Source organism: Heliangelus exortis, chromosome 1 (genome assembly GCF_036169615.1).
Source record: "Heliangelus exortis chromosome 1, bHelExo1.hap1, whole genome shotgun sequence".
NCBI classification, from domain to species: domain Eukaryota; kingdom Metazoa; phylum Chordata; class Aves; order Apodiformes; family Trochilidae; genus Heliangelus; species Heliangelus exortis.
In genome coordinates this window covers 767,357-795,099 of record NC_092422.1, presented here as the reverse complement: position 1 = coordinate 795,099, position 27,743 = coordinate 767,357, and the positions used below count along the sequence as shown (strand labels likewise).

At 53.1% G+C, this 27,743-nt stretch overlaps 2 protein-coding genes across 2 annotated transcripts in view; one reads left to right on the top strand and one right to left on the bottom strand.

Moving 5' to 3' along the window:
* SLCO2B1 (solute carrier organic anion transporter family member 2B1) overlaps positions 1 to 27,743 on the bottom strand; it is a 238,989-nt gene that overhangs the window by 3,830 nt on the left and 207,416 nt on the right.
* Positions 6,789 to 27,743, top strand: part of CHRDL2 (chordin like 2) — a 41,928-nt gene continuing 20,973 nt past the window's right edge. The window contains exons 1-5 of the mRNA XM_071734381.1: positions 6,789 to 7,188; positions 19,681 to 19,793; positions 20,704 to 20,836; positions 21,199 to 21,219; positions 21,556 to 21,698. Of these exons, the coding sequence (XP_071590482.1) occupies positions 7,107 to 7,188; positions 19,681 to 19,793; positions 20,704 to 20,836; positions 21,199 to 21,219; positions 21,556 to 21,698 (492 nt within the window). The 5' untranslated portion in view covers positions 6,789 to 7,106. The remainder of the gene's footprint in view (positions 7,189 to 19,680; positions 19,794 to 20,703; positions 20,837 to 21,198; positions 21,220 to 21,555; positions 21,699 to 27,743) is intronic.

Genomic DNA, 27,743 nt, shown 5'->3' with positions numbered 1-27,743 from the left:
GCTCAGGGGCCCAGAACTGGACACAGGACTCAAGCTCTGGCCTCCCCAGAGCTGAGCACAGGGGCAGAATCCCTTCCCTGGACCTGCTGGCCACGCTGTTCCTGAGCCAGCCCAGGATGCCCTCGGCCTTCTTGGCCACCTGGATGGAACAGAGATGGAACACAGCACCTTGCTCCTGACAAGACTGCCCTTTATTTCCTGGGTTCTGCTCTTAGGACGTGGTTGAACTTTCCCAGAAGTTTTTTAGCCTTGATGTGGGGCCAGGATCACCAGTCCTGGGTTCAGCTCTTGCTCCTCCAGCCGAGACGTAAAAGAACTTCACTGACTTGAGCTTCACGACCCCATTTTTCTGAGCACTTTCATAGCTTTCCTAAACCTGCTACAAATGAGCTTTTCAAGTCCTCCCTGTGCAAGAGAAAAGCTGAGAGAGGAGGAACCAGCTGCTCCTGGTGGGAGCTGGAAGGAGTTTGCTGTTTACAGAAACCACTTGAATTTTTTTTATTATTTTTTGGAGGCATGGGAAAAAAAATAAGAGGAGAATTGCAAGGAAAATTTGCAGGGAGTTGGAGCTGAGTGTGGAGCATTGAAACCAGGGGAGCTGGGGTTGGGTGAGAAACTGGGGATGTTGGGTGTGTTGAAACCTTGCTGGAGTGAATCTGGACTGCATGGAGCTGTCAGGTGATGCTGGAGGGACATGGAGAGAAAAAAGGCACAGAATTGTGGGATGGGTTGGGTTGGAAGGGACCTTCCAAGTCATCCAAATCCAACCCCAATTCCATGGGCAGGGCCCCCTCCCACAGCCCAGGTTGCTCCAAGCCCCATCCAACCTGGGCTGAGACACTGCCAGGGATGGGGCAGCCACAGCTTCCTTGGGCACCCTGGGACAGGGGCTCAGCACCCTCACCCCAAACAATTTCTCCCTCCCCAAGATCTCCTCTCCGTCTCCCCTCTTGCAGCTGGAAACCCTTCCCCCTCATCCCATCCCTCCAGGCCCTTGTCCCAAGTCCCTCCCCAGCTTTCCTGGAGCCCTTCAAGCACTGGAAGATGCTCCAAGGGCTCCCCAGAACCTTCTCCTCTTCTCTTTTCAATCAAAAGCTTCTCTTCCTCTTCTTCTCTTCTCTTCTCTTCTCTTCTCTTCTCTTCTCTTCTCTTCTCTTCTCTTCTCTTCTCTTCTCTTCTCTTCTCTTCTCTTTTCTCTTTTTTCTCTTTTCCCTTCTCTTCTCCTTCTTCTCCTTCTTCTTCTTCTTCTCCTCCTCCTCCTCCTCCTCCTCCTTCTCCTTCTCCTTCTCCTTCTCCTTCTCCTTCTCCTTCTCCTTCTCCTTCTCCTCCTCCTCCTCCTCCTCCTTCTCCTTCTCCTTCTCCTTCTCCTTCTCCTTCTCCTTCTCCTTCTCCTTCTCCTTCTCCTTCTCCTTCTCCTTCTCTCCTCTCCTCCAGACTGAACACCCCCAACTCTCTCAACCTGTTCCAGGCTCTCCCCTCCCTCAAATTCCAGAATTTCTTCTCCATCTCCAACCTCAATCTCCCCTTTCTCTCCAAGTTTTAATCCATTTCCCTTCTCCTCTCCCTACCCCCCTGTGTCCAAAGCCCTCCCACAGCTTTTTTCATAGAATCAGAGAATTTTCAGGGCTGGAAGGGACCTTCCAGCTCCTCCAGTTCCAACCCCTGGATGTGCAGGGACCCCTCCCACAGCCCAGGTTGCTCCAAGCCCCATCCAACCTGGGCTGAGACACTGCCAGGGATGGGGCAGCCACAGCTTCCTTGGGCAACCTGTTCCAGGATCTCATCACCCCAATCCTCAAAAATGTCTTCTTTGTGTCTAATCTAAATCTCTTTTAATTTAAAACCCTTCCCCCTCATCCCATCCCTCCAGGCCCTTGTCCAAAGTCCCTCCCCAGCTTTCCTGGAGCCCCTTCAAGTACTGGAAGATGCTCCAAGGGCTCCCTGGGACCTCTTCTTTTCCAGGCTGAACACCCCCAACTCTCTCATTCTGGCTCCAGCTCTCAAATCATTTTCGTGGCCTTTTCCAACAGCTCCATGCAGGTCCCCAACTCCCAACATGGAACATTGACCTCCCAGACCTGCCCCAGCTCATTGCTCTGGGGGGCAGCATGGACCTTCCTGAGCTCTGGGTGCCTCTGAGACATCAGATCCTGGATAATCCACAAGAGGTGTTGCTGCCTTCTCCAAAAAAAACAAAAACAAACAAACAAAAAAAAAATAAAAAAAAACCCAAACCCCCCAAAAACCCCCCAAAAAAACCCCAAAAAAACCCCAAACCCACACCTTCTTGGCTCCTGCTTCCCCTTGGTTCTTCAGCAGAATCATGTTCAGAGTCTGTGGGGTGGTGGTGAGGGGGGAAATGAGCAGTAAAATTATTTTTGGAGCTTGTAAACAAGCAGACCTGTGAGGATCTCAGCTCTGCCTCCTGCTCCCAGACTGGAGAGTCGAGGTGAAGACTTCCCTGTGTTTTTTATCCATGGTTTGGTGATTCCCACCTCCGTCCCAAAAGATGTGGGGTGCAGAAATGTATCTTGAACTCTGCCTCTCAGCAGCTGAAGGAGGAATGAACCATGCTGATGTTTCACAGTAAAATAAAGTAAATTTCTAAATTAAAATAAAGAAAATTTTAAATTGATTTTAGAAATAAAATAAAATAAATTTCTAAAGGAGATTTCCTTCATATCCAGGCACCTACAGATGTAGTTTGGTCCAGGGGGGATGTATTTTGTGGCTGGGGCATGGCTAGAGACCAATGGAAAGAAGGGATGGATGGAAAGAGGAGATTTTGCATCAGAAATTCTCCTTGGCTGCTTTCCTCCCCGAGACAAATGGGGAATGTGGCTGATGTGACCAGGATTAGGGATTTGGGGCCACCTTGGAGCTTTTGGCAGGCTGGTGGCTTGATGCCACTCTCCAGTGGGTTGGCACCAGGCAGAAATATCTCAGCCCCTGGAAATCTTTATCCTGAGCTTGGATAAATGGAAGAAAACAAAGAATAAATGGGCTGATTGAGGAGATCTCCAGTCCCCTGGTGCCAAAGGGATCACAGATGGTGACAGTTTCTCCCCAAGCTTCCTGGGAGGATGCAGAAGAAGAGGAGAAGACTCCATGGTGTAGGGATGAAGCCATTTGCAAAAAAAAAAAAAAGGTCTGGGACCTCCATCCAGGCCTGTCCAGGGGGAAACAGAGGGGTGAGGGTGCCCAGTGTTGAGATAAAACCTGGGTTTCTTGTCCTAATCTCGTTTTGTGCTGTAAGAACTCAGGGAAGTGTGAGTTGGGAAGGTGGGGGAGGAGAACAGGGTAAGAAAACACCCAAAAATCTGGCCTTGGGGGTTAGAGGAAGCTGCAGGACCCCATCTCCATCAGGTGCAGATGCCCTGGGTTGTTTTGCCCATGGGTGGGTGACCTGCTGAGAGGACACAGATCATAGAATCCTAGAATCATAGAATCCTAGAATTGTCTGGGTTGGAAGGGAGCTCAGAGCTCCTCAAGTCCAACCCTTGATCCACTCCCCCCGTGGTTCCCAGCCCATGGCACTCAGTGCCACATCCAGGCTCTTTGGAAATATCTCCAGGGATGGAGAATCCACCCCTTCCCTGGGCAGCCCATTCCAATGCCTGATCCCCCTCTCCATCAAGAAATTCTTTCTAATGTCCAACCTAAACCTCCCCTGGCACAACTTGAGACCATGGCCTCTTGTCTTGCTGAGAGTTGCCTGGGAAAAGAGCCCAACCCCCCCCTGGCTCCAACCTCCTTTCAGGGACTTGGAGAGAGTGATGAGGTCTCCCCTGAGCCTCCTCTTCTCCAGCCTCAACACCCCCAGCTCCCTCAGCCCTTCCTCACAGCATTTCTGCTGGATCCCTTCACCAGCCCAGTTGCCTCCTTTGGACCTGCTCCAGCACCTCAAGCTCCTTCCTGAGCTCAGGGGCCCAGAACTGGACACAGGACTCAAGCTCTGGCCTCCCCAGAGCTGAGCACAGGGGCAGAATCCCTTCCCTGGACCTGCTGGCCACGCTCTTCCTCAGCCAGCCCAGGATGCCATTGGCCTTCTTGGCCACCTGGGCACACTGCTGCCTCCTCTTCAGCTTCCTGCCAATCCCAGCTCCCTTTCTGCCACTCTCTGCCCAGCCTGGAGCTCCCCATGGGCTTCTTGTCTTGAACCTCATCCCCTTGGGATCAGCCCAACTCTCCAGTCTCTCCAGGTCCCTCTGCAGAGCCCTCCTGCCTTCCAGCTGATCCACACTCCCCCCAGCTTGGGGTCACCTGGGAATTTGCTGCTGATGGACTCAATCCCCTCATCTAAATCCTCACTAAAGATATTAAACAGCACTGGGCCCAACACTGATCCCTGGGGGACACCACGGCCGCCATTTTGATGCAGCCCCGTTCAGCACCACTCTCTGGGCCCGGCCCTCCAGCCAGTTCCTAACCCAGCACAGATGCCCCTGGCCAAGCTGTGGCCTGACAGCTTTTTCAGGAGAATCCTCTGGGAGACGGTGCCAAAGGCCTTGCTGAAGTCCAGGTAGACAGATGCCCTGGGTTGTTTTGCCCATGGGGGGTGACCTGCTGAGAGGACACAGATGCTGAGGGAGGACCCAGTGCTACCCAAATTCTCCACAGCAATCCTGGAGAGCAGAAATGGAGAGGCAGAGGATGGGTGGGAACCAGTGCTGGACCACTCTGTGGGGGATTTGAGGAGCAGGAGGAAGAAGAGGAGCAACATCTGGAGGTGAGGTGGCTTCTCCAGAGGTAACTGGGTGGCTTCTCCAGAGGTAACTGGGTGGCTTCCCAGCTGGTGGCTTTTCATGCCCAGCAGCTTCATGAAGGGGAAGCCCAGTGTGGTGAGAAGAGCTCTTTGGTGTGTTGGGTGGAGGATTTGGGATTGGGGGGGGCTGGAGGAGGTTCCTGTGGGCAGGTGGTGATGTGAGATGTCTGGTGAGCTCGGCCACTTTGTCTTGCTGGAACCTGAGTGGGTAGAGGGGGGATTGGAAGGAAGGAGTTTGTCCAGTGAAGTTGTCCACTACCTAAAGGGAACCACTACCTTCCATCCTGGAAGGATGGAGAAGGAATTTTCATAAGAGCAATAGGACAAGGGAAATGGTTTCAAACTGAAGGAGAAGAGGTTCAGATTGGCTCTTAGGAAAAAATTCCTCAGGTGGTGAGGCTCTGGGACACATTTCCCAAAGAAGTTGTGGCTGCCCCCTCCCTGGAGGTGTTTAGGACCAGGTTGGATGAGGCTTGGAGCATCCTTGTCTGGATGAGAGGTGTCCCTGGGCATGGCAGGGAGCTTGGAGGAGATGAGCTCTTAAATCTCCTCCAACCTAAGCCATTCCATGATTCTGCGAACTGGGAATTACTGGGAAGGGACTCAGGGCACTGAGAGACCTTGGGGATGGAGCAGAGCCCTGGGAGGGGAGGCTGCAGCCTGGATTTCTGCTTTACCCATCTGGGATGTGCCAGGGATGGTTTCACCCCACGATGGGGTGGAGGCACCTGCATCTTCTTCCCCCAAAATGTTGCCATTCCCTGTCCCAGGCTGCCCATGATGGAATCCCCATCCCTGAGGGAATTCCAAGCCCTGGAGTTGTGGTGCTGAGGCCATGGGGCAGCGGAGGGTTCATGGTTGGACTTAAAGGTTTTTTTCCAACCCAAATGGTTCTGTTCTGAGTGTCACCTCGATGGGGAAGGGGTTTCAGCTCAGCAGCTCCTCCCAGCCCCTCTCCCCCCCCCCCCTAAACCCCAGGCTGCGGGGGGAGGAAGGGGTTAAACCTGCGGCTCCCGTACCCCCTCCCCGCCTTCCCCCCCTCCCTCCGCCCTCCCGCCGCCGAGGAATTTCCTAAAACACCCTCAAAAAAAAAAAAAAAAAAAAAAAAAAGTAGTAAAAAAACCTAGGAAAATAAGAATAATAATTAAAAAAAAAGTAATCATAAAAAAAATCACCCAAACAACCCCCCCTGCGATTCTACCCCCTCCCTATCCCCGCTTCCCCCCCCTCCTTCCCCCCCCATCCCCGCCTTTAATACCAACAAACAAACTCCTCGGCTCTCCCTAAAGGAGGCGCCTTTGATCGGAGCCAGAACAACCCCGCCGGGCACCGGTACCGCGGCACCCCCGGCACCGGCACCCCTGGTACCGGCATCTCAGAACCCCCGGGCACCGACATCTCAGCATCCCCGGCCACCGGCTTCTCTCCACTCCCGGGCACCGGCACCCCCGGTACCGGCATCTCAGAACCCCCGGGCACCGGCACCCCCCGTACCGACACCTCCCGGCACCGACAGCCCCGGTACCGACACCTCCCGGCACCCCCGGCACCGGCACCCCTGGTACCGACACCTCCCAGCACCCCCGGGCGCCGACAGCCCCGGTACCGATACCTCTCGGCACCCCCGGGCATCGGCACTCCCGGTACCGGCATCTCGGAACCCCCGGGCACCAGCACCCCCGGTACCGACACCTCCCAGCACCTCCGGTACCGGCACCCCCGGGCACAGACAACCCCGGTACCGACACTTCCCGGCACCCCCGGGCATCGACACCTCCCGGCACCCCCAGGCGCCGACAGCCCCGGGCACCGACAGCCCCGGTACCGACACCTCCCGGCACCCAGGCACCGGCACCCTTGGTACCGACACCTCCCGGCACCCCCACGCATCGGCACTCCCGGTACCGACACCCCCGGCACCCTCGGGCGCCGACAGCACTGGTACCGACAGCCCCGATACCGACACCTCCCGGCACCCCCGGGCACCGAAAGCCCCGGTACCGATTCCTCCCAGCACCTCCGGTACCGACACCTCTCGGCTCCCCCGGCACCGACATCTCGGCATCCCCGGGCATCGGCATCCCCGGGAATCGGAACCGGCAGCGCGGTACCTCCGGGTACCGGTACCTCGGCATCCCGGACACCGGGACCCTCAGGCACCTCGGCATCTCCGGGCACCGACACCGGGACCGATACCGCTGGTACCAAGCAAGCGCGAACGAAACCGACCGGCACCGAGACATCACCCGGCACCGCACCGGCACCAGAACTGGGACATCGGGACCGGGACACCCACCGGTACCAGGATACCCCCGGCCAGCCGAACCGAAGCCGGGCTGCGATGCTTCCCGGGGCGGGTCCCTTCGCTTTCTTCCTCCGGTGTTTGCTGCTCCTCTTCACCTCCGAGAGCCGAGCCCGGGCTCGTAAGTCCCCCTCCCCTCCCAGTCCTTCCGTGCCTCAGTTTCCCCATCGCCCGGCTCCCCGGGCAGTAGCTGGGGGTGCAGGGGGGGCTGTGCAGGCGCGGCCAGGGACACGGGGAGCCTCCTCTTCCATGGCCAAGCTGGGTCCTTCATGCTGTCGGGGACACCGATGTGTCCCTTTCCCCCCAGTGTCCCCAGGTGGTTTGTGGTGAGGGTTGGGTGCTGGTGGGTGGGCTGGGGGCTTCCTGGGCTTGCAGGGATGCACTGCAGGTCTGGGACCCTCCTGCCGAGGGGGTTCAAATTGAGGAGGGGGGGGGAGGTTGAGTGGCAGCCGGTCCCCTGCCCAGATCCCACCCCACACGGGTGTATTTCCCCTCTGAAGGTGGAAAAAGGGAATAGGGGTCCCAGCCTCCCAGAAAAAGCCTCCCAGACCAAAAATGGGGGCTTTTCTCCATGTCCACCCTTTGTCCTTCTCCCTGTCCACCCCTTGTCCCTCTCCATGTCCATCCCTTGTCCCTCTCCATGTCCATCCATTGTCCTCCTCCATGTCCATCCCTTGTCCCTCTCCATATCCATCTCTTTCCTGTGTCCATGTCCACTCCTTGCTAACTCCATGCTCATCCCTTGTTATCCTCATGTCCATCCCTTGCCCCTCTCCATGTCCATCCCTTGTCTTTCTCCACATCAACCCCTTGTCCCCCTCCATATCCATCTCTTTCCTATGTCCATGTCCACTCCTTGGTAACTCCATACTCATCCCTTGTCCCTCTCCCTGTCCACCCCTTGTCCCTCTCCATATCCATCTCTTTCCTGTGCCCATGTCCACTCCTTGCTAACTCCATGCTCATCTCTTGTCCAACTCATGTCCATCCCTTCTCCATCTCCATGTCCATCCCTTGTCCATCTCCATGTCCATCCCTTGTCCATCTCCATGTCCATCCCTTGTCCATCTCCATGTCCATCCCTTCTCCATCTCCATGTCCACCCCTTGCTAACTCCACACCCACCTCTTGTCCATCTCTTGTCCTCTTCTTGCTCCAGCTGACCAAGTGGGACAGATAAGACTCAGGATCGGGAAAGAAAGGAATATACAGCACTTCCTTGTACAAAACAAAAAAAAAAAAGAAGGCTTGAAGGACTCGACCAGGTCTTTTCAGCAGCTTGGAGGGTTCTGAAGGTGTTAATTGGGGCCAGGAGGTGGGTTTGGTTGGGGAAGGCACTACAGGTGGATGCTGAGCATCCCCTACAACACCACAAAACTGAACCAGAGCAGGACCTGTCGTGTCCCTCCGGCTTCTCCTGTCCCTTTAATCCCCCGAAATCCCAGCAGCTCCTGTCGGTGCCTGTCAGGGGATGATTTACGACCCTCCCACTGCCAGCACCGCATTAGGGACTCGGCAAAGAATCATCCTGGAGCACCGACCCAAAATCTGAACGCTGGGTTGCTTGTGTGGGAAGAGGGAGGGGGGATGGCAGAGAGCTGGATGGGGCTGTGCAGAGTCACCCAAATTTTGGTGAATTTGGCTTTTTGTCCCTTTCCTGCCAAGCTGAGTTTGGCTTTTTGTCCCTTTCCTGCCAAGCTGAGGCTGCAGCACCCATTTTTTTGCTCGGGGGATGTGGCTCTCCCCACCTCTGCCAGGGGAAAGGGGGGACTTCTCCATCAGAAGAAGAGGTAAGGGGCACAAACATGACCCAAAAAAGCCAAACTCACCAAAATTTGGGGGAGTTTGGCTTTTTGTCCCTTTCCTGCCAAGCTGAGCACCCGTTTTGGGCTCGGGGGACTTGGCTCTCCCCACCTCTGCCAGGGGAAGGGAGGGACTTCTCCTTCAGAAGAAGAAGTAAGGGGCACAAAAGTGACCAAAAAAGCCAAACTCACCAAAATTTGGGGGAGTTTGGCTTTTTGTCCCTTTCCTGCCAAGCTGAGCACCCATTTTTTGCTCGGGGGATGTGGCTCTCCCCACCTCTGCCAGGGGAAGGGGGGGCTTCTCCATCAGAAGAAGAGGTAAGGGGCACAAACATGACCCAAAAAAGCCAAACTCACCAAAATTTGGGGGAGTTTGGCTTTCTGTCCCTTTCCTGCCAAGCTGAGCACCTGTTTTGGGCTCGGGGGACTTGGCTCTCCTCACCTCTGCCAGGGGAAGGGAGGGACTTCTCCATCAGAAGAAGAAGTAAGGGGCACAAAAGTGACCAAAAAAGCCAAACTCACCAAAATTTGAGTGAGTTTGGCTTTTTGTCCCTTTCCTGCCAAGCTGAGCACCCGTTTTGGGCTCGGGGGACTTGGCTCTCCCCACCTCTGCCAGGGGAAAGGGGGGACTTCTCCATCAGAAGAAGAGGCAAGGGGCACAAAAGTGACCAAAAAAGCCAAACTCACCAAAATTTGGGGGAGTTTGGCTTTTTGTCCCTTTCCTGCCAAGCTGAGCACCCGCTGTTTACTCAGGGGATGTGGCTCTCCTCACCTCTGCCAGGGGAAGGGAGGGACTTCTCCATCAGAAGAAGAGATAAGGGGCACAAACATGAACATCAGAACCTCCATCTAAACAGGAGGAGGAATTTCTTTGCTTTGAGGGTGGCAGAGCCCTGGCCCAAGCTTCCCAGAGAGGTTCTGGAGTCTCCATCTCTGGAGATATTCCCAACCCACTCGGATGCCACCCTGTGCATCCTGCTCTGGGTGATCCTGCTCTGTTAGGGGGGGTTGGATTAGATGATTTTCAGAGGTTCCTTCCGACCTGTGGTCTCCAGAAGACAAAACACACAGCGAGGTGTTTGTTGGAGGTGTCTGCAGAACGGGAGCAGAACCCCTAAACTGGGCAGAAACCAGGATGAACGGGGACCACAGGAGTTTGGCTGCTTTGAGAGGAAGTTTTGGGGTCTTGCTGAAGGATTTATAGTGGTGATGAAGGGCTGGGGACTGCAGGACAGGGACAGGATCAGAGCAGGAAGGTTTGGGATCACCCCTCAATTCCATTGCTGGACTCATCCCAGGATGTAGGGAGGGGACCTGGGGCTCCAGGTACCCCACGGGCAAGGACAGGGTGGGTCTTGGTGACAAAGTCCTCATCAAACCATGGATTTTTCTCCCTGCCTGACAATTTTCTTGGGACCAAGCCCTGGGGGAAGAAAGAGGACAAGGATAAATGAGTTCCGAGCAGGCTCATCAGCCAAGAGACCTACAGTGTCGTGGGCTAAAAATAGGGGAGAAGCAGAAAGGCTTGGGGGCAAGTCAGAAAAGAAGAATTTGCCCACAGAAAAGGCTATTTTAGGGGATTTACGCTCTCAGCTGGCAAAAAAAATATCGGAGGCACAGGTTACTGGGCTGAATGTGCTGCAGTGAGTAACTCAGCAGCAAGAGCTGAGCACAACGAGGTTTTTTGGCTCCAGGCTTTTAAACTCCAGCATCTCTGGAGAGCACGGGGCAGTGGTTTCCCTCCCGGAGCTTGGAAGTTGCCGTTTCACTGCTTTTTTTTTTTTTTTTTTAAACGTGATTCCTGGAGAAAAAGGGGGTTTGGTGAAATCTTTCTTGTGAGGAGTTTGGATCCAGCGTGATGAGGGAGGGACTGAGAGGTCTGGGGTGGGAAGGATGGGGCTGGAAAGCAAAACCTACCCAGTGCCCACGGAAAGGGAGAAGGTGAGGGCTGAGCACTCAGCTTTGGACAACTGAGCATCCCCTGGGGAAGGAGCAGAGGGAAATGGGGGCCCTGTCAGCTCATCTGGGTGCAGAGCCTGTGGGGATGTTTTGGGTGCAGAGCCCGTGGGGATGCTCTGGGTGCAGATCCCTGGGGATGCTTTGGGTGCAGAGCCCGTGGGGATTTTCTGGGTGCAGAGCCCTGGGGATGATTTGGTTGCAGAGTCCGTGGGGACTTAATGAGTGCAGAGCCCGTGGGGATGCTCTGGGTGCAGAGCCCGTGCGGATGCTCTTGGTGCAGAACCCTGGGGATCCTTTGGGTGCAGAGCCCGTGGGGATGTTCTGGATGCAGAATCCATGGGAATGCTCTGGGTACAAAGCCCGTGGGGGATCTCTTGGTGCAGAGCCCGTGGGGATGCCTTGGGTGCAGAACCCGTGGGGATGTTCTGGGTGCAGAACTCGTGGGGATGCTTTGGGTGCAGAGCCCGTGGGGATGCTCTGGGTGCAGACCCCGCGGGGACTTAATGAGTGCAGAGCCCGTGGGGATTTTCTGGATGCAGAACCTGTGGGGATGCTCTGGGTGCAGATCCCTGAGGATGAGTTGGGTGCAGAGCCCGTGAGGATGTTTTGGGTTCAGAGTCCATGGGGATGCTTTGGGTGCAGAGCCCGTGGGGATTCTCTGGGTGCAGATCCCTGAGGATGATTTGGGTGCAGAGCCCATGGGGGATCTCAGGGTGCATCCTCCACCCTGGGGGAGCTCAGTGATGCTTCTTTTGCAGAGCTGCAAAGTTTTTCCAGGCTCCCCAAGTCCTGAACAAAAAATTCCCCATCCCGGGAGCAAGCGATTCGAATGCGTGGGAAGTGTTTGGGATGTGAGCAGAGTCCTCGGGGTGCCCCATGCCAAGGTCTCTGTGTGTTTTTAACCAGTCCCTGCTCAGCTAAGTTGCATTTTAAGCCTTTCATAAATACAGGGCTGTCAGAGGAGGGCCTGGACTTTGTGTACCAGACAGAGCTTTTTACACTTTATTTATGACCCCTCTTAAACTGGTTTGCATAAACACACCCCTGCCCGGCCGGCCCGAGCTGCCTGGCAGGTGCTTGACCTCCAAAATTGTTGTCAGGATTCAGACCCCCCCTGCTCAGAGGAAGAGAGATGGGGGGACAGTTTGGGGTGGAAGAGATGGAGGAAAAAAAAAAACAACCCATGCCAGAGGGTGGAATGGGGGAGAAAAGGGGTGAGATCTCCCAGGTGGTTTTGTAGTATCCTTATCGGAGCTGGTTTGGGACATGGAGTGGAAGTTTTTCCAGGGAAACTGAGGCACGGGGATTTCCATGCTTTGGGAGCTGTCTAGCCACAGGTTGAGGTTTTAGCTGCAGCAGGGATTTGTTTCTGGGGGTTCCTGGGGTGTGGATTTCTGTCTGGTGATCCCATTGTGCAGAGATCCAGCTGGTGGAGCAGTGCCCTAAAAGCAGCTTCAAAGCAGAGGACACAGAGGTTTGGGAAAGCCTGAACTTAGGGACAGGGTCTTGCAGGTGTGGTTTGATTTTGCTGAGCATCAGTCCCTGTATCCGAAGGGAAGGAATGTGGACATGGAGCAGCCTGAGCCAAAGGGGGATTTGGCAGCAGGATGTGGTATTTTGGGAGCCACCAGGCTTGCAGCTTCCTCCTAAAAGGCTGAGGATCAGTGCAGAGGAACATCTGACCTGTTTTGGCCTCTGGTTCAGCCAGGGTCAAAGTGCCCAGGCTGTGGGACAAGTCACAGCACCCTGAGAACCCCCTGGGGATGTCCTTGTCCTCTGGGAACCCCATGGGGAGCTCCAGGCTGGGCAGAGAGTGGCAGAAAGGGAGCTGGGATTGGCAGGAAGCTGAAGAGGAGGCAGCAGTGTGCCCAGGTGGCCAAGAAGGCCAATGGCATCCTGGGCTGGCTGAGGAAGAGCGTGGCCAGCAGGTCCAGGGAAGGGATTCTGCCCCTGTGCTCAGCTCTGGGGAGGCCACAGCTTGAGTCCTGTGTCCAGTTCTGGGCCCCTGAGCTCAGGAAGGAGCTTGAGGTGCTGGAGCAGGTCCAAAGGAGGCAACTGGGCTGGTGAAGGGATCCAGCAGAAATGCTGTGAGGAAGGGCTGAGGGAGCTGGGGGTGTTGAGGCTGGAGAAGAGGAGGCTCAGGGGAGACCTCATCACTCTCTCCAAGTCCCTGAAAGGAGGTTGGAGCCAGGGGGGGGTTGGGCTCTTTTCCCAGGCAACTCTCAGCAAGACAAGAGGCCATGGTCTCAAGTTGTGCCAGGGGAGGTTTAGGTTGGACATGAGAAAGAATTTCTTGATGGAGAGGGGGATCAGGCATTGGAATGGGCTGCCCAGGGAAGGGGTGGATTCTCCATCCCTGGAGATATTTCCAAAGAGCCTGGATGTGGCACTCAGTGCCATGGGCTGGGAACCACGGGGGGAGTGGAGCAAGGGTTGGACTTGAGGAGCTCTGAGCTCCCTTCCAACCCAGACAATTCTAGGATTCTATGAAGGTGGAAGGGTGCAAGGAACCTGGTTCCAATGGGCTGTGTCAGTAGGTGGGAGAACTTCCAGGGAAAAGTCTCCTGGACCTATTGTCTCAAGGGGATTTGTCTGTGTTTGAGGCCAGGAGATCTCTGGGGGAGGTCTGACCAACCCTGCCCAGTTTGATGGCTCAAGGTGGGGGCTCTTGGTCTCTCACTGGGTCCAAATTAGGCACATGAAGGATCATGGGGTGAAGCTCTTGTGACACATCCCAAAGAGGTGTCAGGGCTGTTGTCACAGTGTCAGAGAGATGTCAGCAGCCACCAAAAGCAGCTCAGGAGGGGTTTCTCCATGCCATTCAGCTTGTCACTCTGGGCTGATGTCTCTGGACCATCTTAGGAAGATGCTGCTCCTCCACAGAGGGTCTCAGAGCCTCCACAATAACCTCTTCTGGGCTTTCAAGCTCCTGGTAGATGAAAAGCTTCTTGTCTTAGGACAAGTTCCAGGCTTTGCCCCAAACTGATGGCTTCTTCTTGTCCCTACCATGGCCAGAGGTCACCTTTTTTCTTGGTAACAACCTTGCCTTGTCCTCCCCCTCATCCTTTTCACCTCATTTCACTGAGAACACCCTTGAGCATCAACCAGACTCTTGCTGCTGGGCCACTCACCAGCTTGGTGCTGGCCAACTCCAACTTGGGTTTTGCCCAATGCCTGAAGGCATCTGGGTCAGGGTGGTGGCAGCAGCTGGGTATGGACATGAGTTGGGCCAAACCACTGCCCCCAAACCCCCCTGGCCTGGGGTATTCACTGATTTATTTGTAATAAGGTGTTCCTCACCCAAGAAAACACTGAAGCTACAGCAGAAAACAACTGCTGGGTGAGAAGATGGGGAGAAACCTCCCTTCTCCATTGTGTCCACAGAGGAGTTCAGTGGGGTGGAAAAAGCAGAGAAGCTTCTCCATGGAAGAGTCACCCATCAAAGCATCTCCCACCCTCCCCCTGGGCATGAGGAATCCTTTTCATGGCTTCCCGTTGGTTTTTCTGGGTCATTTTAAACCCATAATGGTTCTTTGAAGAGCAGAGTCTTGGGCTGGGGGCTTCTTGCGTTTGAGAAGAAACCTTTTAGATGGGATCTTTTCTTGGAGGTGTTTAAAGTGGGAGGTTTTTGCCTCTTCCCACCTCTGCTCCTGCTTCCAGGTCCCCTAGGGCCACCTCCAAGCATGGAGCTTCTGGCTTGCAACCAGCAAGTTCTTCTTGTGTCTTGGGCAACTTGATCCTCACTCTGCTCCTCCCAGTGATCTTCTGGTCCCTGGGAAGGAAAAGAAGGGGATGGCATTGTCTGGATTTTTGGGACTGCAGCCTTGAAAACACTCCAGAGCTCAAGAGCCCTCTCTGGAAAAGCAGAAGTAAAACAAGGTGACTTTTGTGAGCACTCTGCTTGCCCAAGACTCAATAAATAAGGAGACGGAGCGGCACGGGAGCGATTTACTGCCACAAATGGCTTTTCACTCCCAGGGAATTGGGAAGATATCCAAAGTTTGACCTCTGAAAACAAAATTATTAGCCTGACACGAGAAAAAAACAAACACCCAAAGCCTCCTCCTTTCCAAAACCCATCCCCAAGTTTGCTTCTTAACCAAAGGTGTCGGCTCCTCCTGCCAACCCCGCGGCGTTAACTCCGCGGAGATGTGGACAAATTTCTGCTGCTGCCCAGCTTGGATTTTACCAGCAAGCCCTTTGCAGACATGAATCAGGGCTGCTTTCGAGGGCTGGACCCGACCCAGGGCTCCACTTGTGAAAGGCCAAGTGATTAAATGTTTGGAAGGAGCAGCCAACTGGCACGGGAGCCCGCGAGCCGAGCGGGGCCGCGTCACACGGAGGCCACTTGGTTTCTTCACCCTCAGTGTAATTCATGGAGATGCTGGGAGCAGGGAAAAATGAAGTCATTTTCTCACCCGTTTGCAAAATGAGGATTGGTTGGGGTTTTTTTTCTTTAAATTTCCCCTTTTGTTTTTTTTTTTCTTTTTTTTTGGTTCCTTTCTCCCGGGTTTCCGCTCTCCCCAGCCGGATGCTCCCGGTTCTTGTGTGGTTTGCTTCAAGCTGGGGTTGGGCATGGCCAGGAGGATGAGTTTTGTTGGAAGTTTGGAGCAAGCTACAGGGGTGGGGTGATGACCTGAGGAGGGGGAAAGCCCCCTGCCTGTCCCTCCTAGAGCATCCACCCCAAAAGGGTTGGAAATCTCCAACCTCTGCAACACTTCCCCCACATCCCTGTGATTGGATTAGGTGGGAAGGACAGCTGGTGGTCACCTCCTTTGGAGGTACAGCCTGGAGAGTCAAGAGCTTGATGCCATCAAGACAATAAATCAAGTCAAAACCCACCAGGAGATGATTCAGGAGATGGTTTAGTGGTTGAGGTGGTGCAGGACTTGATGGTCTTGAAGGTCCTTTCCAACCAGGATGGTTCTGTGATTCCACCATCACAGATTTGTTGGGATGCCCTTCCTGATGGGTCCAGCCATGGAAAAGCATCTCTGGGGTTCATCCTGAGGATGCTGAGGAGCTGAGGAGGGGGATGAGAGCCCATTTGTGTGAGTTTTGTGTGTGAGTTTTGCCTGGTTGGTGGGAGAAACACATTGAGGAGGTGACTTCTCCAGCTTGGGTGAGGTGGGACAGGCTCTGAGTTGGGTGATGGGTTCAAATCCTGCCAGGGGAGGCTCAGACTGGATATTAAGAAAAAATTCTTCACTGACAGAGTGGGGAAGCACTGGATTTCTCCAGCTTGGGCAAGGTGGGACAATGCCAAGCAGGCCCTGAGTTGGGTGATGGGTCCAAATGGTGCCAGGGGAGGCTCAAATTGGATATTAAGAAAAATTTCTTCACTGAAAGAGTGAAAAGGTTTCCCAGGGAGGTGATGGAGTCACCATCCCTGGAGGTATTGAAAACCTGGGAGATTTCATGCTTTGGGAGATGATTTAGTGGATGAGGTGGTGCAGCACTTGATGGTCTTGAAGGTCCTTTCCAACCAGGATGGTTCTGTGATTCCACCATCACAGATTTGTTGGGATGCCCTTCCTGATGGGTCCAGCCATGGAAAAGCATCTCTGGGGTTCATCCTGAGGATGCTGAGGAGCTGAGGGGGGGATGAGAGCCCATTGGTGTGAGTTTTGCCTGGTTGGTGGGAGAAACACATTGAGGAGGTGACTTCTCCAGCTTGGGTGAGGTGGGACAGGCTCTGAGTTGGGTGATGGGTTCAAATCCTGCCAGGGGAGGCTCAGATTGGATATTAAGAAAAAATTCTTCACTGAAGGAGTGGGGAAGCACTGGATTTCTCCAGCTTGGGCAAGGTGGGACAATGCCAAGCAGGCCCTGAGTTGGGTAACGGGTCCAAATGGTGCCAGGGAAGGTTCAGATTAAATATTAAGAAAAAATTCTTCACTGAAAGAGTGAAAAGGTTTCCCAGGGAGGTGATGGATTCACCATCCCTGGAGGTATTGAAAACCTGGGAGATTTGGTGCTCTGGGAGATGATTTAGTGGTTGAGGTGGTGCAGGACTTGATGGTCTTGAAGGTCCTTTCCAACCAGGATGGTTCTGTGATTCCACCATCACAGGTTTGTTGGGATGCCCTTCCTGATGGGTCCAGCCATGGAAAAGCATCTCTGGGATTCATCCTGAGGATGCTGAGGAGCTGAGGGGGGGATGAGAGCCCATTTGTGTGAGTTTTGTCTGGTTGGTGGGAGAAACACATTGAGGAGGTGACTTCTCCAGCTTGGGTGAGGTGGGACAGGCTCTGAGTTGGGTGATGGGTTCAAATCCTGCCAGGGGAGGTTCAGCTTGGATATTAAGAAAAAATTTCTTCACTGACAGAGTGGGGAAGCACTGGATTTCTCCAGTTTGGGCAAGGTGGGACAATGCCAAGCAGGCCCTGAGTTGGGTAACGGGTCCAAATGGTGCCAGGGAAGGCTCAAATTGGATATTAAGAAAAATTTCTTCACTGATAGGGTTGGGAAGCCCTAGAACAGGTTGCCCAGGGAGGTGGTGGAGTCACCATCCTCTGGAGGTTTTGAAAACCTGGGAGATTTGGTGCTTTGGGAAATGATTTAGTGGTTGAGGTAGTGCAGGACTTGATGGTCTTGAAGGTCCTTTCCAACCAGGATGGTTCTGTGATTCCACCATCACAGGTTTGTTGGGATGCCCTTCCTGATGGGTCCAGCCATGGAAAAGCATCTCTGGGGTTCATCCTGAGGATGCTGAGGAGCTGAGGGGGGGATGAGAGCCCATTTGTGAGTTTTGTGTGTGAGTTTTGCCTGGCTGGTGGGAGAAACACATTGAGAAAAAATTCTTCACTGACAGAGTGGGGAAGCACTGGATTTCTCCAGCCTGGGCAAGGTGGGACAATGCCAAGCAGGCCCTGAGTTGGGTAACGGGTCCAAATGGTGCCAGGGAAGGTTCAGATTGGATATTAAGAAAAAATTCTTCACTGAAAGAGTGGGGAAGCACTGGACTTTTCCAGCATGGGCAAGGTGGGACAATGCCAAGCAGGCCCTGAGTTGGGTAACGGGTCCAAATGGTGCCAGGGAAGGTTCAGATTAAATATTAAGAAAAATTTCTTCACTGAAAGAGTGAAAAGGTTTCCCAGGGAGGTGATGGATTCACCATCCCTGGAGGTATTAAAAACCTGGGAGATTTGGTGCTCTGGGAGATGATTTAGTGGTTGAGGTGGTGCAGGACTGCTGGTTGAACCCAATGATCTGGAAGGTCCCTTCCAACCATGATAATTGTCTGATTTCTGTGGTTTCTCCAGATCACAGGTGACAGAGTGGGCCATGGGGTGGCTTTTTAGCATCATCAGGGTGGGAAACACCACCGAGTTTGTTTTGGGGCCCCTCTGCTCCTCATCCTTCCAGCAGAGCAATGGGCTCAGCACCTCCTGGTTTCCCCAGCTTCACACCATGGGCAGTGGGAACTGGGCACTGTGCCTCAAAAAACAACCCTCTCCCTCCACCCCCAGGGGACCAGGGGGTTTTTAAAGCCCCATAAATGCTTCAAGGAGTGTAAATGTCTCCACTGCCCTCCAGCCAGCCACGTAATCACCCAAACCACCTCAAATCCCCCTGATGACATAAACCTGTGAAATCAGCTTTTAGTGGGGCTGGGAGCCCTGAAGCCACTAATAACACACAGAGAGGCAGCTTTGGGTTTATTCCTCAAAGAGGTGAAACCTCAACGTGTCCCTCCAGCTGGGGACACACCATGGGATGGCAGGAGAAGCCTCTGGGATGTGGTGGGAATTATAAGTCCAAGGTGCTGCAGGTTTGAAAGGTGATGCTGCAGGATTAGGGGATGCTTTTGGATGCCAGCATTAAGGAGGAGAGAATTGGGCTCCCTGGCCAAATTCCTGAGGTTTTTGGTGGTGGTGGTGGCCCCATGGCTTGTCCCATAGGTCCTGCTGCAGCCTGGCCTCATCCTGCCAAAGGACCAAGGGCTTGGAGATGGAGGAGGTTGATAGGGATGTGCTAAAATCCAGGGAAAACCTCTCCAGAGGAGGTGGTTGGGCACCATCTTATCCCTCTCCCTGTGCTGTGGTGAGGTTAAACCCATGCCAGGGTAGACAGGGCTGGAATATTTCTGGGATAGACACCTCCAGTTCAGGAGCATGGCTGGAAACTGGTTCTTCTCAGGCTGATGGGATCAAAGATGAAGAGAAAAATAGAGGGGTTTGTGCTTTTGGGGGCAAAAAGGGGATGAGGTGGACTGGCTGACCCCATGGACAGCCCCACAGCCAGACCAGGGCCACATCAAACCCACTAAAATCCCAAGGTGGGATGGGGCAAGCCAGCATGGTCCATATGGTTGCCCACAGTGCTTGTCTGGGGGTCCTGGACTGAAGGAGCTGAAGCTCTTGGTTGGGGATGAGGGTGATTTTTCTTCAGAATGAATTTCTGCCCTCAAAATGTCTCTTTTTTTTGAGTAATAATGAAAATATCTCCAAAACTCAGGCTCTCCTTATCCTCTTCCACCACTCCCAGCCCTTTTTTGGGGCCAATTCAGCCCCACAGCATCACCCTGAAATCACCTCTCCCTCTTCACAGCAGAATTTCTGCTGTTCCTGTTTCAGAGAAACACCTCTAATTTTTCCCTCATCAGCACCCATTCTATTCCTCACCTTCCAAGAGGTCCCAGCTTGCACAGAGCTGGTCAGACAGGTCCCAGACTAACAAAAGACCCCCAAATTATGGACTTTGGGGGAATGCACCCATTCTGAGGTTGTGGGATGGGCAAGAAGGCCCCGAGCTGTCCTTGCCCTGCTCCGTGCAGAGGGAGGAGAGGTCTCCCAAGGATTCTTTTTTTTTTTTTTCCTCACATCTAGCTTCTCTTGGTTGAATTTCAGGGCCTGAGACATTCTGTGACTTCAGTGGGAAGAAGTACAGCCCAGGGGAGAGCTGGCACCCCTACCTGGAGCCCCAGGGGTTGATGTACTGCATCCGCTGCAGCTGCTCCGAGGCACGTCCTCCCTAGGCTGGTGGGAATGGTGCTGAAACAGAGGGGTTCTGGTGTCTACTTGGACCTGAGGAACCCTTTCCCATCCCGTAGGGATGTTGGATTGGTCTCCTTCCTATAGAAAAAGCTCCACATTCCCTCCTGGAAGTGGTGACCTTGTGAAGGAGCCATCTCAGTGGGCTTGGTGGGATGCGGGTGGCTCAGGGATGCTGTGGGACCATGGGTGGGTTTTTGGATGGGTGGGAGATGAGATCAAGGGGTTGATCCAGGGATGGAGACATCCTGGGTTGGGTGAGCAACACCAGTGGGGTCTGACAGAGCAGGTGGCTTCATCCAGCACTTTCCTTCTTGTGCGGGGCTGAAAAAACTGATCAAAACTGTGTCCAGTTCTGGGCCCCTCAGTTCAAGAAGGACAGGGAAGTGCTTGAAAGAGTCCAGCTCAGAGCTACTGAGATGATTAAGGGAGTGGAACATCTCCCTTATGAGGAAAGGCTGAGGGAGCTGGGTCTCTTTAGTTTGGAGAAAAGGAGACTGAGGGGTGACCTCATCAATGTTTTCAAATATGTAAGGGGTGAGTGTCAGGGAGATGGAGTTAGGCTTTTCTCAGTGGTGACCAGTGATAGGACAAGGGGTAATGGGTGTAAATTGGAGCATAGGAGGTTCAAGTTGAATATCAGAAAAAATTTTTTTACTGTAAGGGTGACAGAGCCCTGGAACAGGCTGCCCAGGGGGGTTGTGGAGTCTCCTTCACTGGAGACATTCAAAACCCCCCTGGACACGTTCCTAGGGGATGTACTCTAGGGGGCCCTGCTCTGGCAGGGGGGGTTGGACTAGATGATCTTTCCAGGTCCCTTCCAACCCCTAGGATTCTAGGATTCTATGATTCTATGAAAACTTCTTGGTTTCTCCCCAGAATGGCAACACCCGGTGCTACAGGATCCAGTGCCCAACCCTGCAGTGTCCCAGCCCCATCACAGACCCCCAGCAGTGCTGCCCACGTTGTCTGGGTAGGTGGGCATCTCCCAGGTGCCAAACTGCAGGACAGAGCTCAGCTGATGGCATTTGAATGCCTGGGGGCAGCTCTGCTCGTGTCGCTTTTCCTTCCAAAAAAAACCTCATTTTGATGGAAAAGGACTCTCCACCAGGCCACTTTCTCCCACTCTCCCCCATCCCAAGAACCCTTGGAAGGGCAAAATGTCAGGGACAAGCCAGGAGCTGGCACCTCACGCAGATCATTTGCCAGCAAAGTGTGTGGGGTACAGAGAAAAAAACCCAAAAAATCATTTCTGAAGATTTTTAATAAAATTCTTGATTTTTTTCTTCCCCCCCTGTTATGACCTTCAGCATCAGATGGAGCCAGAGAAAAAGAGCTTCTCCTATGGGTGATTAGATAAAAAATTAGAAAGAGGGGGATTTTTTTCTACAACTGGTTTTTTTAATTTCCTAAATCATTGCTCATTTTCACCTCGGCCCCCACAATCCCATGGTGAGGGACAGGACCTCAGGAGGCCAGATCTCCAGTCCTACCTCTGTGCTGAGCTCAGTGTGGTCAGGCCAGCCAAATTCCCCAAACTTTTAGGCACAGGGGGATGTCCTGACCCCTTCTCCATGAGCACCACGATGTGCAAAGGGCTTTTTGTCCTTTTGGGTTGGACTTAGGGGGGAACCTGCTGAGCATCCCCGCTCCATGGTGGCCAGGCAAGGGTTGCCTCTCATCCTATTGCTTTTTCTCACCTTTTTTTTGCTTTCTCACCTTCTTTTCTAGAGCCACATCCCCCTTCTGGCCTCCGGGCACCCACCAAGTCCTGCCACTACAACGGGACAACTTACCAGCAAGGGGAGATGTTCAGCACCAGTGAGCTCTTCCCCAGCCGCCAGCCCAACCAGTGCGTGCAGTGCAGCTGCTCTGTAAGCCACCTGCAAACCTCTGGGAGGTTGGGGAGGGCTCAGGGTCTTCTCCTGGAACCCACCCAAGTCTTACCAGGTCAAAAAAAAAAAAAACCCTCATGAGGGCCTTTGGGTGTTGTACCAAATTTGGGTGGTTTGTCACCAGGCTCGGGGCCGCGGCGCAAGGAGATGGAGCTTCCTCCAAAATGGATGGAGGTGGAGAAGCAGTTCTTTAAAATGGTTCTGGGTCTTCCCTAAATAGTGGCCAAGGACCACTGAAGGGTTGGGTGCTTCCATCTCTGCCCAGGAAAGTTGTCTGGCTTTGATGTAGGGCAAGGTGTGTTGCAAATGTGCCTTGGGTTGTGGGGTCAGAGAAGAAAACACTCACTTGCATCTCCTCCTCCCTGGTGGGGAGAGCCCCAAGAAGTTATTCCAAGGGTGGGTTGGTCCCTGGAGATCCCACAGGACAGTTCTGGGTGGATCTCACTGGGGTTCCTTGGGTATCTGCCTCCTGTGAGGACCAGTGCTGTCCCCAGAGCATCCAACCATCCCACCTGCCCCACCGAGGCATCCTACAGCAGAGAGGACAACCTGGAGCTTTTCTCCCTATTTTCCTGCTGCAAAAGAGATGGATTTGGATGCAGGAGGACCTGGGGCAGCTCAGGATGCCTGCAAGGCAAGAGGGACAGCAGCTCTTGGGCTCCAGAAGTTCTTGGTATGTGGTGGGACTGAGCCTGAGCTCCAGGAATGGTGTGGAGGCTTCTCCCACCCAGTGTTGGGTGCTGGGGTCATGCAGAGCCTCCAGCACCCATCTCCTGCCCTGCACAGCTGGAACTCACCCCTGGTGCAGCCAGGAGATGGATGAGAGCAGAGAGATGGAGGCATTTCCAGCAGAACCTGCTCACCAGGGCTGATCTCCATCTCCTGGTGATCCCCACCCCTCTTACTGGGGTTTCAGTGGGAGGTGAACCCAGGGCTGAGATGTTCTGCACCTGGGTCCTGCACTTTGGCCACAACAACCCCGTGCAGTGCTACAGGCTGGGGACAGAGTGGCTGAGAGCAGCCAGGCAGAAAGGGACCTGGGAGTCTGGATTGGCAGGAAGCTGAAGAGGAGGCAGCAGTGTGCCCAGGTGGCCAAGAAGGCCAATGGCATCCTGGGCTGGCTGAGGAAGAGCGTGGCCAGCAGGTCCAGGGAAGGGATTCTGCCCCTGTGCTCAGCTCTGGGGAGGCCAGAGCTTGAGTCCTGTGTCCAGTTCTGGGCCCCTGAGCTCAGGAAGGAGCTTGAGGTGCTGGAGCAGGTCCAAAGGAGGCAACTGGGCTGGTGAAGGGATCCAGCAGAAATGCTGTGAGGAAGGGCTGAGGGAGCTGGGGGTGTTGAGGCTGGAGAAGAGGAGGCTCAGGGGAGACCTCATCACTCTCTCCAAGTCCCTGAAAGGAGGTTGGAGCCAGGGGGGGGTTGGGCTCTTTTCCCAGGCAACTCTCAGCAAGACAAGAGGCCATGGTCTCAAGTTGTGCCAGGGGAGGTTTAGGTTGGACATTAGAAAGAATTTCTTGATGGAGAGGGGGATCAGGCATTGGAATGGGCTGCCCAGGGAAGGGGTGGATTCTCCATCCCTGGAGATATTTCCAAAGAGCCTGGATGTGGCACTGAGTGCCATGGGCTGGGAACCACGGGGGGAGTGGATCAAGGGTTGGACTTGAGGAGCTCTGAGCTCCCTTCCAACCCAGACAATTCTAGGATTCTCTGATTCTATGATCCTGAGCTGATTTCATTTGGAAACTCCTCCAGTGTCTTCTTCATCCCTCTGGGCCATGGTGTGTGGGGCTGTGCCCTGGAGATGTCCCACGTGCTGGCTACAAAAATCTCCTGCAGGAAGCAGGATGATGGATGTCACCATCTTGTCACTCAGCCTCTCACTCAGCCTCTCACCAGCTTCCATGGCCTCTGCAGCACCTTTTCATGCCCAACTTCCTTGGTAGCCCTTGGTTGCCCAACCTGAGTGTTCCAATGGTGGCCAGGATGCTTTGTGGCCTTCAGCATCCATGGGTTGCCCACCCACCCATCCCTGGGAGGGATTTTCCATCCATCACCCAGCACGGGAGGGCTGCTCCTTCTCCATGAGCCTCCAGCAATGCTCTGCACTTCCCAAACCTTCTCCCAAGGGATGGGATCCTGCTAAAAAAGCACCAACACCCAAGTCCTGATGGTTTTCAGGAGACACAAGGCAGACACAAGAGAGATGGGGAAGGTGTGTGGAGAGTGTGGTCACAGCTTTCAGGAGATAAATGGAGCAGCTCCTCCTCCTCCAACAGGGAATGAGGTGGGATAGAAAGTGCTGATGCTGGACTTGGATGCTGCAGGGAACAGCATTAGGAAAAAAAAAATAAATAAAATTGAAGACTTGGCTTCCACTGCCCATCTCCCAGCCTTTGGACCAGGCTCCACCAGGCTGTGCTTTGCTTGCAGCAAATAATTTCATGGTATTGTAGAAAAGTTTGGGTCAGAAGGGACCTTTAAAGGTCTCCAACCCTTGGCCAGGGAAGGAAAAAAGGTGAGAGAGCCCCCACCACCTCCTTCTGTCCTGATGGGGTCACCACCAGAGGATGCAAAGTGATCCCAGGAGAACTTCTCTGCTGCTGCTGCTGCACATCTTGGAGCTACAGGACTTGGAGCCAGGTGGCAAGAAGAAGAGTGGAGATGTAGAAAATACACAGCTCTGGGGCTGCTTCCTCTCTGATGGACCCCAGCCCCAGCTGGATGGGGACAAATGCTGGGACAGAGCCCCCCAACCCATCATCTGCCACCATCCCCAGGAGCCTGGGGACCCTCCTGTCCTCCTCCTCCTCAGAGGCTCTGGCTCAGGCTCTGTTGCTTGGGCAGGATGATGCCTTGGATACCAAGGGGAAAATCAAAATCTGGCTGTGGGGCTGTGCAGAGGCTGGGTCTGATCTCAGCTGCTAGAACAGCTGCCTCAACAGCTGGCCTAAACCTTTTTTTTTTTTTGAAAAATCACCCCGTGACCACAGCCTCTGGGACAAATCCTTTTTTCTTTTTTCTTTTTTCTCTTTTCTTTTTTCTTTTTTCTTTTTTCTCTTTTCTTTTTTCTTTTTTCTTTTTTCTTTTTTCTTTTTTCTTTTCTCTTTTTTCTTTTTTCTTTTTTCTTTTTTCTTTTTTTTTTCCTTTTTTCTTTTTTCTTTTTTCTTTTCTCTTTTTTCTTTTTTCTTTTTTCTTTTTTCTTTTCTCTTTTTTCTTTTTTCTTTTTCCTTTTTTCTTTTTTCTTTTTTCTTTTTTCTTTTTCCTTTTTTTTCTCTTTTTTCTTTTTTCTTTTTTTCTTTTTTCTTTTTCCTTTTTTCTTTTCTCTTTCTTCTTTTTTCTTTTTTCTTTTTTCCTTTTCTCTTTTTTCTTTTTTCTTTTTTCTTTTTTCTTTTTTCTTTTTTCTTTTTTCTTTTTTCCTTTTTCTTTTTTCTTTTTTCTTTTTTCTTTTTTCTTTTTTCCTTTTTCTTTTTTTCTTTTTTCTTTTTTCTTTTTTCTTATTTCTTTTTTCTTTTTTCTTTTTTCTTTTTTCTTTTTTCTTTTTTCTTTTTTCTTTTTTCTTTTTTTCTTTTTCCTTTTTCCTTTTTTCTTTTTTCTTTTTTCTTTTTTCTTTTTCCTTTTTTCTATTTTTTTTTTTTTTTTTTTTTGGTGACTTCTCCACGACCTGACCTGGCCAAACCCCAATTCCTGCAGGTCTGGACCTCCAGGAAATCCTCACATTTACCTCCTTCCCCCCATCTTCAAGTCCCCTGCCAAGCAGCCTGAGCTCCCTGCTGGCAGAAGGAGCTCCTGTGGTTTGGTTTCCTAAGGGAAATCCTTGGCCAACCTCTTGGATTTGGTTGATGGAGAGCTTGGAGATGCCCAAAAAAGCTGCATGGAGAAGAGAACCCTGCTGAGGTCTGGCTGCTCCTGGGCTGGTGGTCAGCAGAGAGGACAACCTGGAGCCTTCTCCCACTTTCCAGGAGCTTTCTTGCTTCAAAGGAGATGGATTTGGATGCAGAAGGACCTGGGGATGCAGGGTTCTTGGGCTTCAGAAGTTCTTGGGATGTGGTGGGACTGAACCTGAGTTCCAGGTGTGATTTGGTGGCTCCCAATCCACTCCCTGCAGTGGGACTGGGATGCTCTTGAGCTCAGGACTGGCTTTGGCCAGGGATTCAGCTGGAATCACTACAGCAATGGTGTTTTCCCAACAAAACCACCAAACCAGTGGAAGAAGGTCCCCACCTGGAAGTCCTTTTGTGCTTTTTGTGTGCTGAGTGACCGCAGCAGGGAGGGAGGGCAGGGATGCAGCATGGACCTGGGGCTGGGTTCAGCATCACATTCCCACTTTTCCCTCTTGCTTCCAGCTCCTTGTCCTGGGAGATGTTAGAGAAAAGGTTCTGGGGCCACTTGGAATTTTGGGGAGTCATGAAGAGTTTCCAGGTGCATGGTGTGGGTCTCCCAGATCCAGCAGAAATAATGATGGATGAGACCAAGGTTCTGCCTCCCACTTTTTGGGGAAGACCTCTGCATTTATAAGAAATAGGAGGACCAGACATGTCCATCCAGGAGAGGGTTCCAGAGGATGGAGAGGATACCAAGGGCAGAATTTCAGCTGAGAATTTTCATTGTTGCTGATATTTGGTGATATTTGGTGATATTTGGTGACATTAATGAGCTGGCAAGGGGTGCAGGAAACCCAGAAATCCAACTGTGTCCTGGGCTGCATCACCAGGAGCACGGCCAGAAGGGTGAGGAAGGGGATGAGAGCCCTCCCTGCAGGGCTGGGTCCAGTTCTGGGGTCCCAAAAACCAGAAGGAGATGGAATGAGTCCAGAGGAGGCCATGGAGATGATGCTGGAGCAGTTTTGCCCTGGAGCCAGGCTGGGAGGGTTGGGGTTGTTCAGGTTCCAGGGAGCCCTTGGAGCAGCTTCCAGTGCCTGAAGGGGCTCCAGGAAAGCTGGGGAGGGACTTTGGACAAGGGCCTGGAGGGATGGGATGAGACCAATGACTTTAAACTGAAAAAAGGGAGATTGAGATGAGATCTGAGGAAGAAATTCTTGAATTTGAGGGTGCTGAGCCCCTGTCCCAGGGTGCCCAAGGAAGCTGTGGCTGCCCCGTCCCTTGTGATGTCCCCAGGGACAGGGATGCTCATGGGCAGTGTTCCCCCCACCAAGTCTGGAGTCCTGTGGGGATCTTTTCACCCCCCCTAAAGGGGCACAAGAAGTGTCTGCAATGTCCCAGGGACATTCCTGCTCTTCCAGGTCCCCTGTGATGCAGGGGGGAATTCTCTTGGGAATCACAGAAGGGTTTGGGTTGGATGAGACCTTCCAGATCATCTCCTTCCAACCCCCCCTGGAGTGATGGGATGGGGGGGATGGTTTCAAGCTGCATGAGGGGAGATGGAGATGAGATCTGAGGAAGAAATTCTTGAATCTGAGGATGGTGAGAGCATGGAACAGGTTTCCCAGAGAAGCTGTGGCTGCCCCATCCCTGGCAGTGTCTCAGCCCAGGTTGGATGGGGCTTGGAGCAACCTGGGCTGTGGGAGGGGTCCCTGCACATCCAGGGGTTGGAACTGGAGGAGCTTTTGGGTCCCTTCCAACCATGAAAATTCTCTGATTCTATGAGGAAAGCTGGGGGAGGGCTTTGGACACGGGGGGGTAGGGAGAGGAGAAGGGAAATGGGTTAAAACTTGGAGAGAAAGGGGAGATTGAGGTTGGAGATGGGGAAGAAATTCTGGAATTTGAGGGTGGGGAGAGCCTGGAACAGGTTGAGAGAGTTGGGGGTGTTCAGTCTGGAGGAGAGAAGAGAGAAGAGAGAAGAGAGAAGGAGAAGGAGAAGGAGAAGGAGAAGGAGAAGGAGAAGGAGAAGGAGAAGGAGAAGGAGAAGAGAAGGAGAAGGAGAAGGAGAAGGAGAAGGAGAAGGAGAAGGAGAAGGAGAAGGAGAAGGAGAAGGAGAAGGAGAAGGAGAAGGAGAAGGAGAAGGAGAAGGAGAAGGAGAAGGAGAAGGAGAAGGAGAAGGAGAAGGAGAAGGAGAAGGAGAAGGAGAAGGAG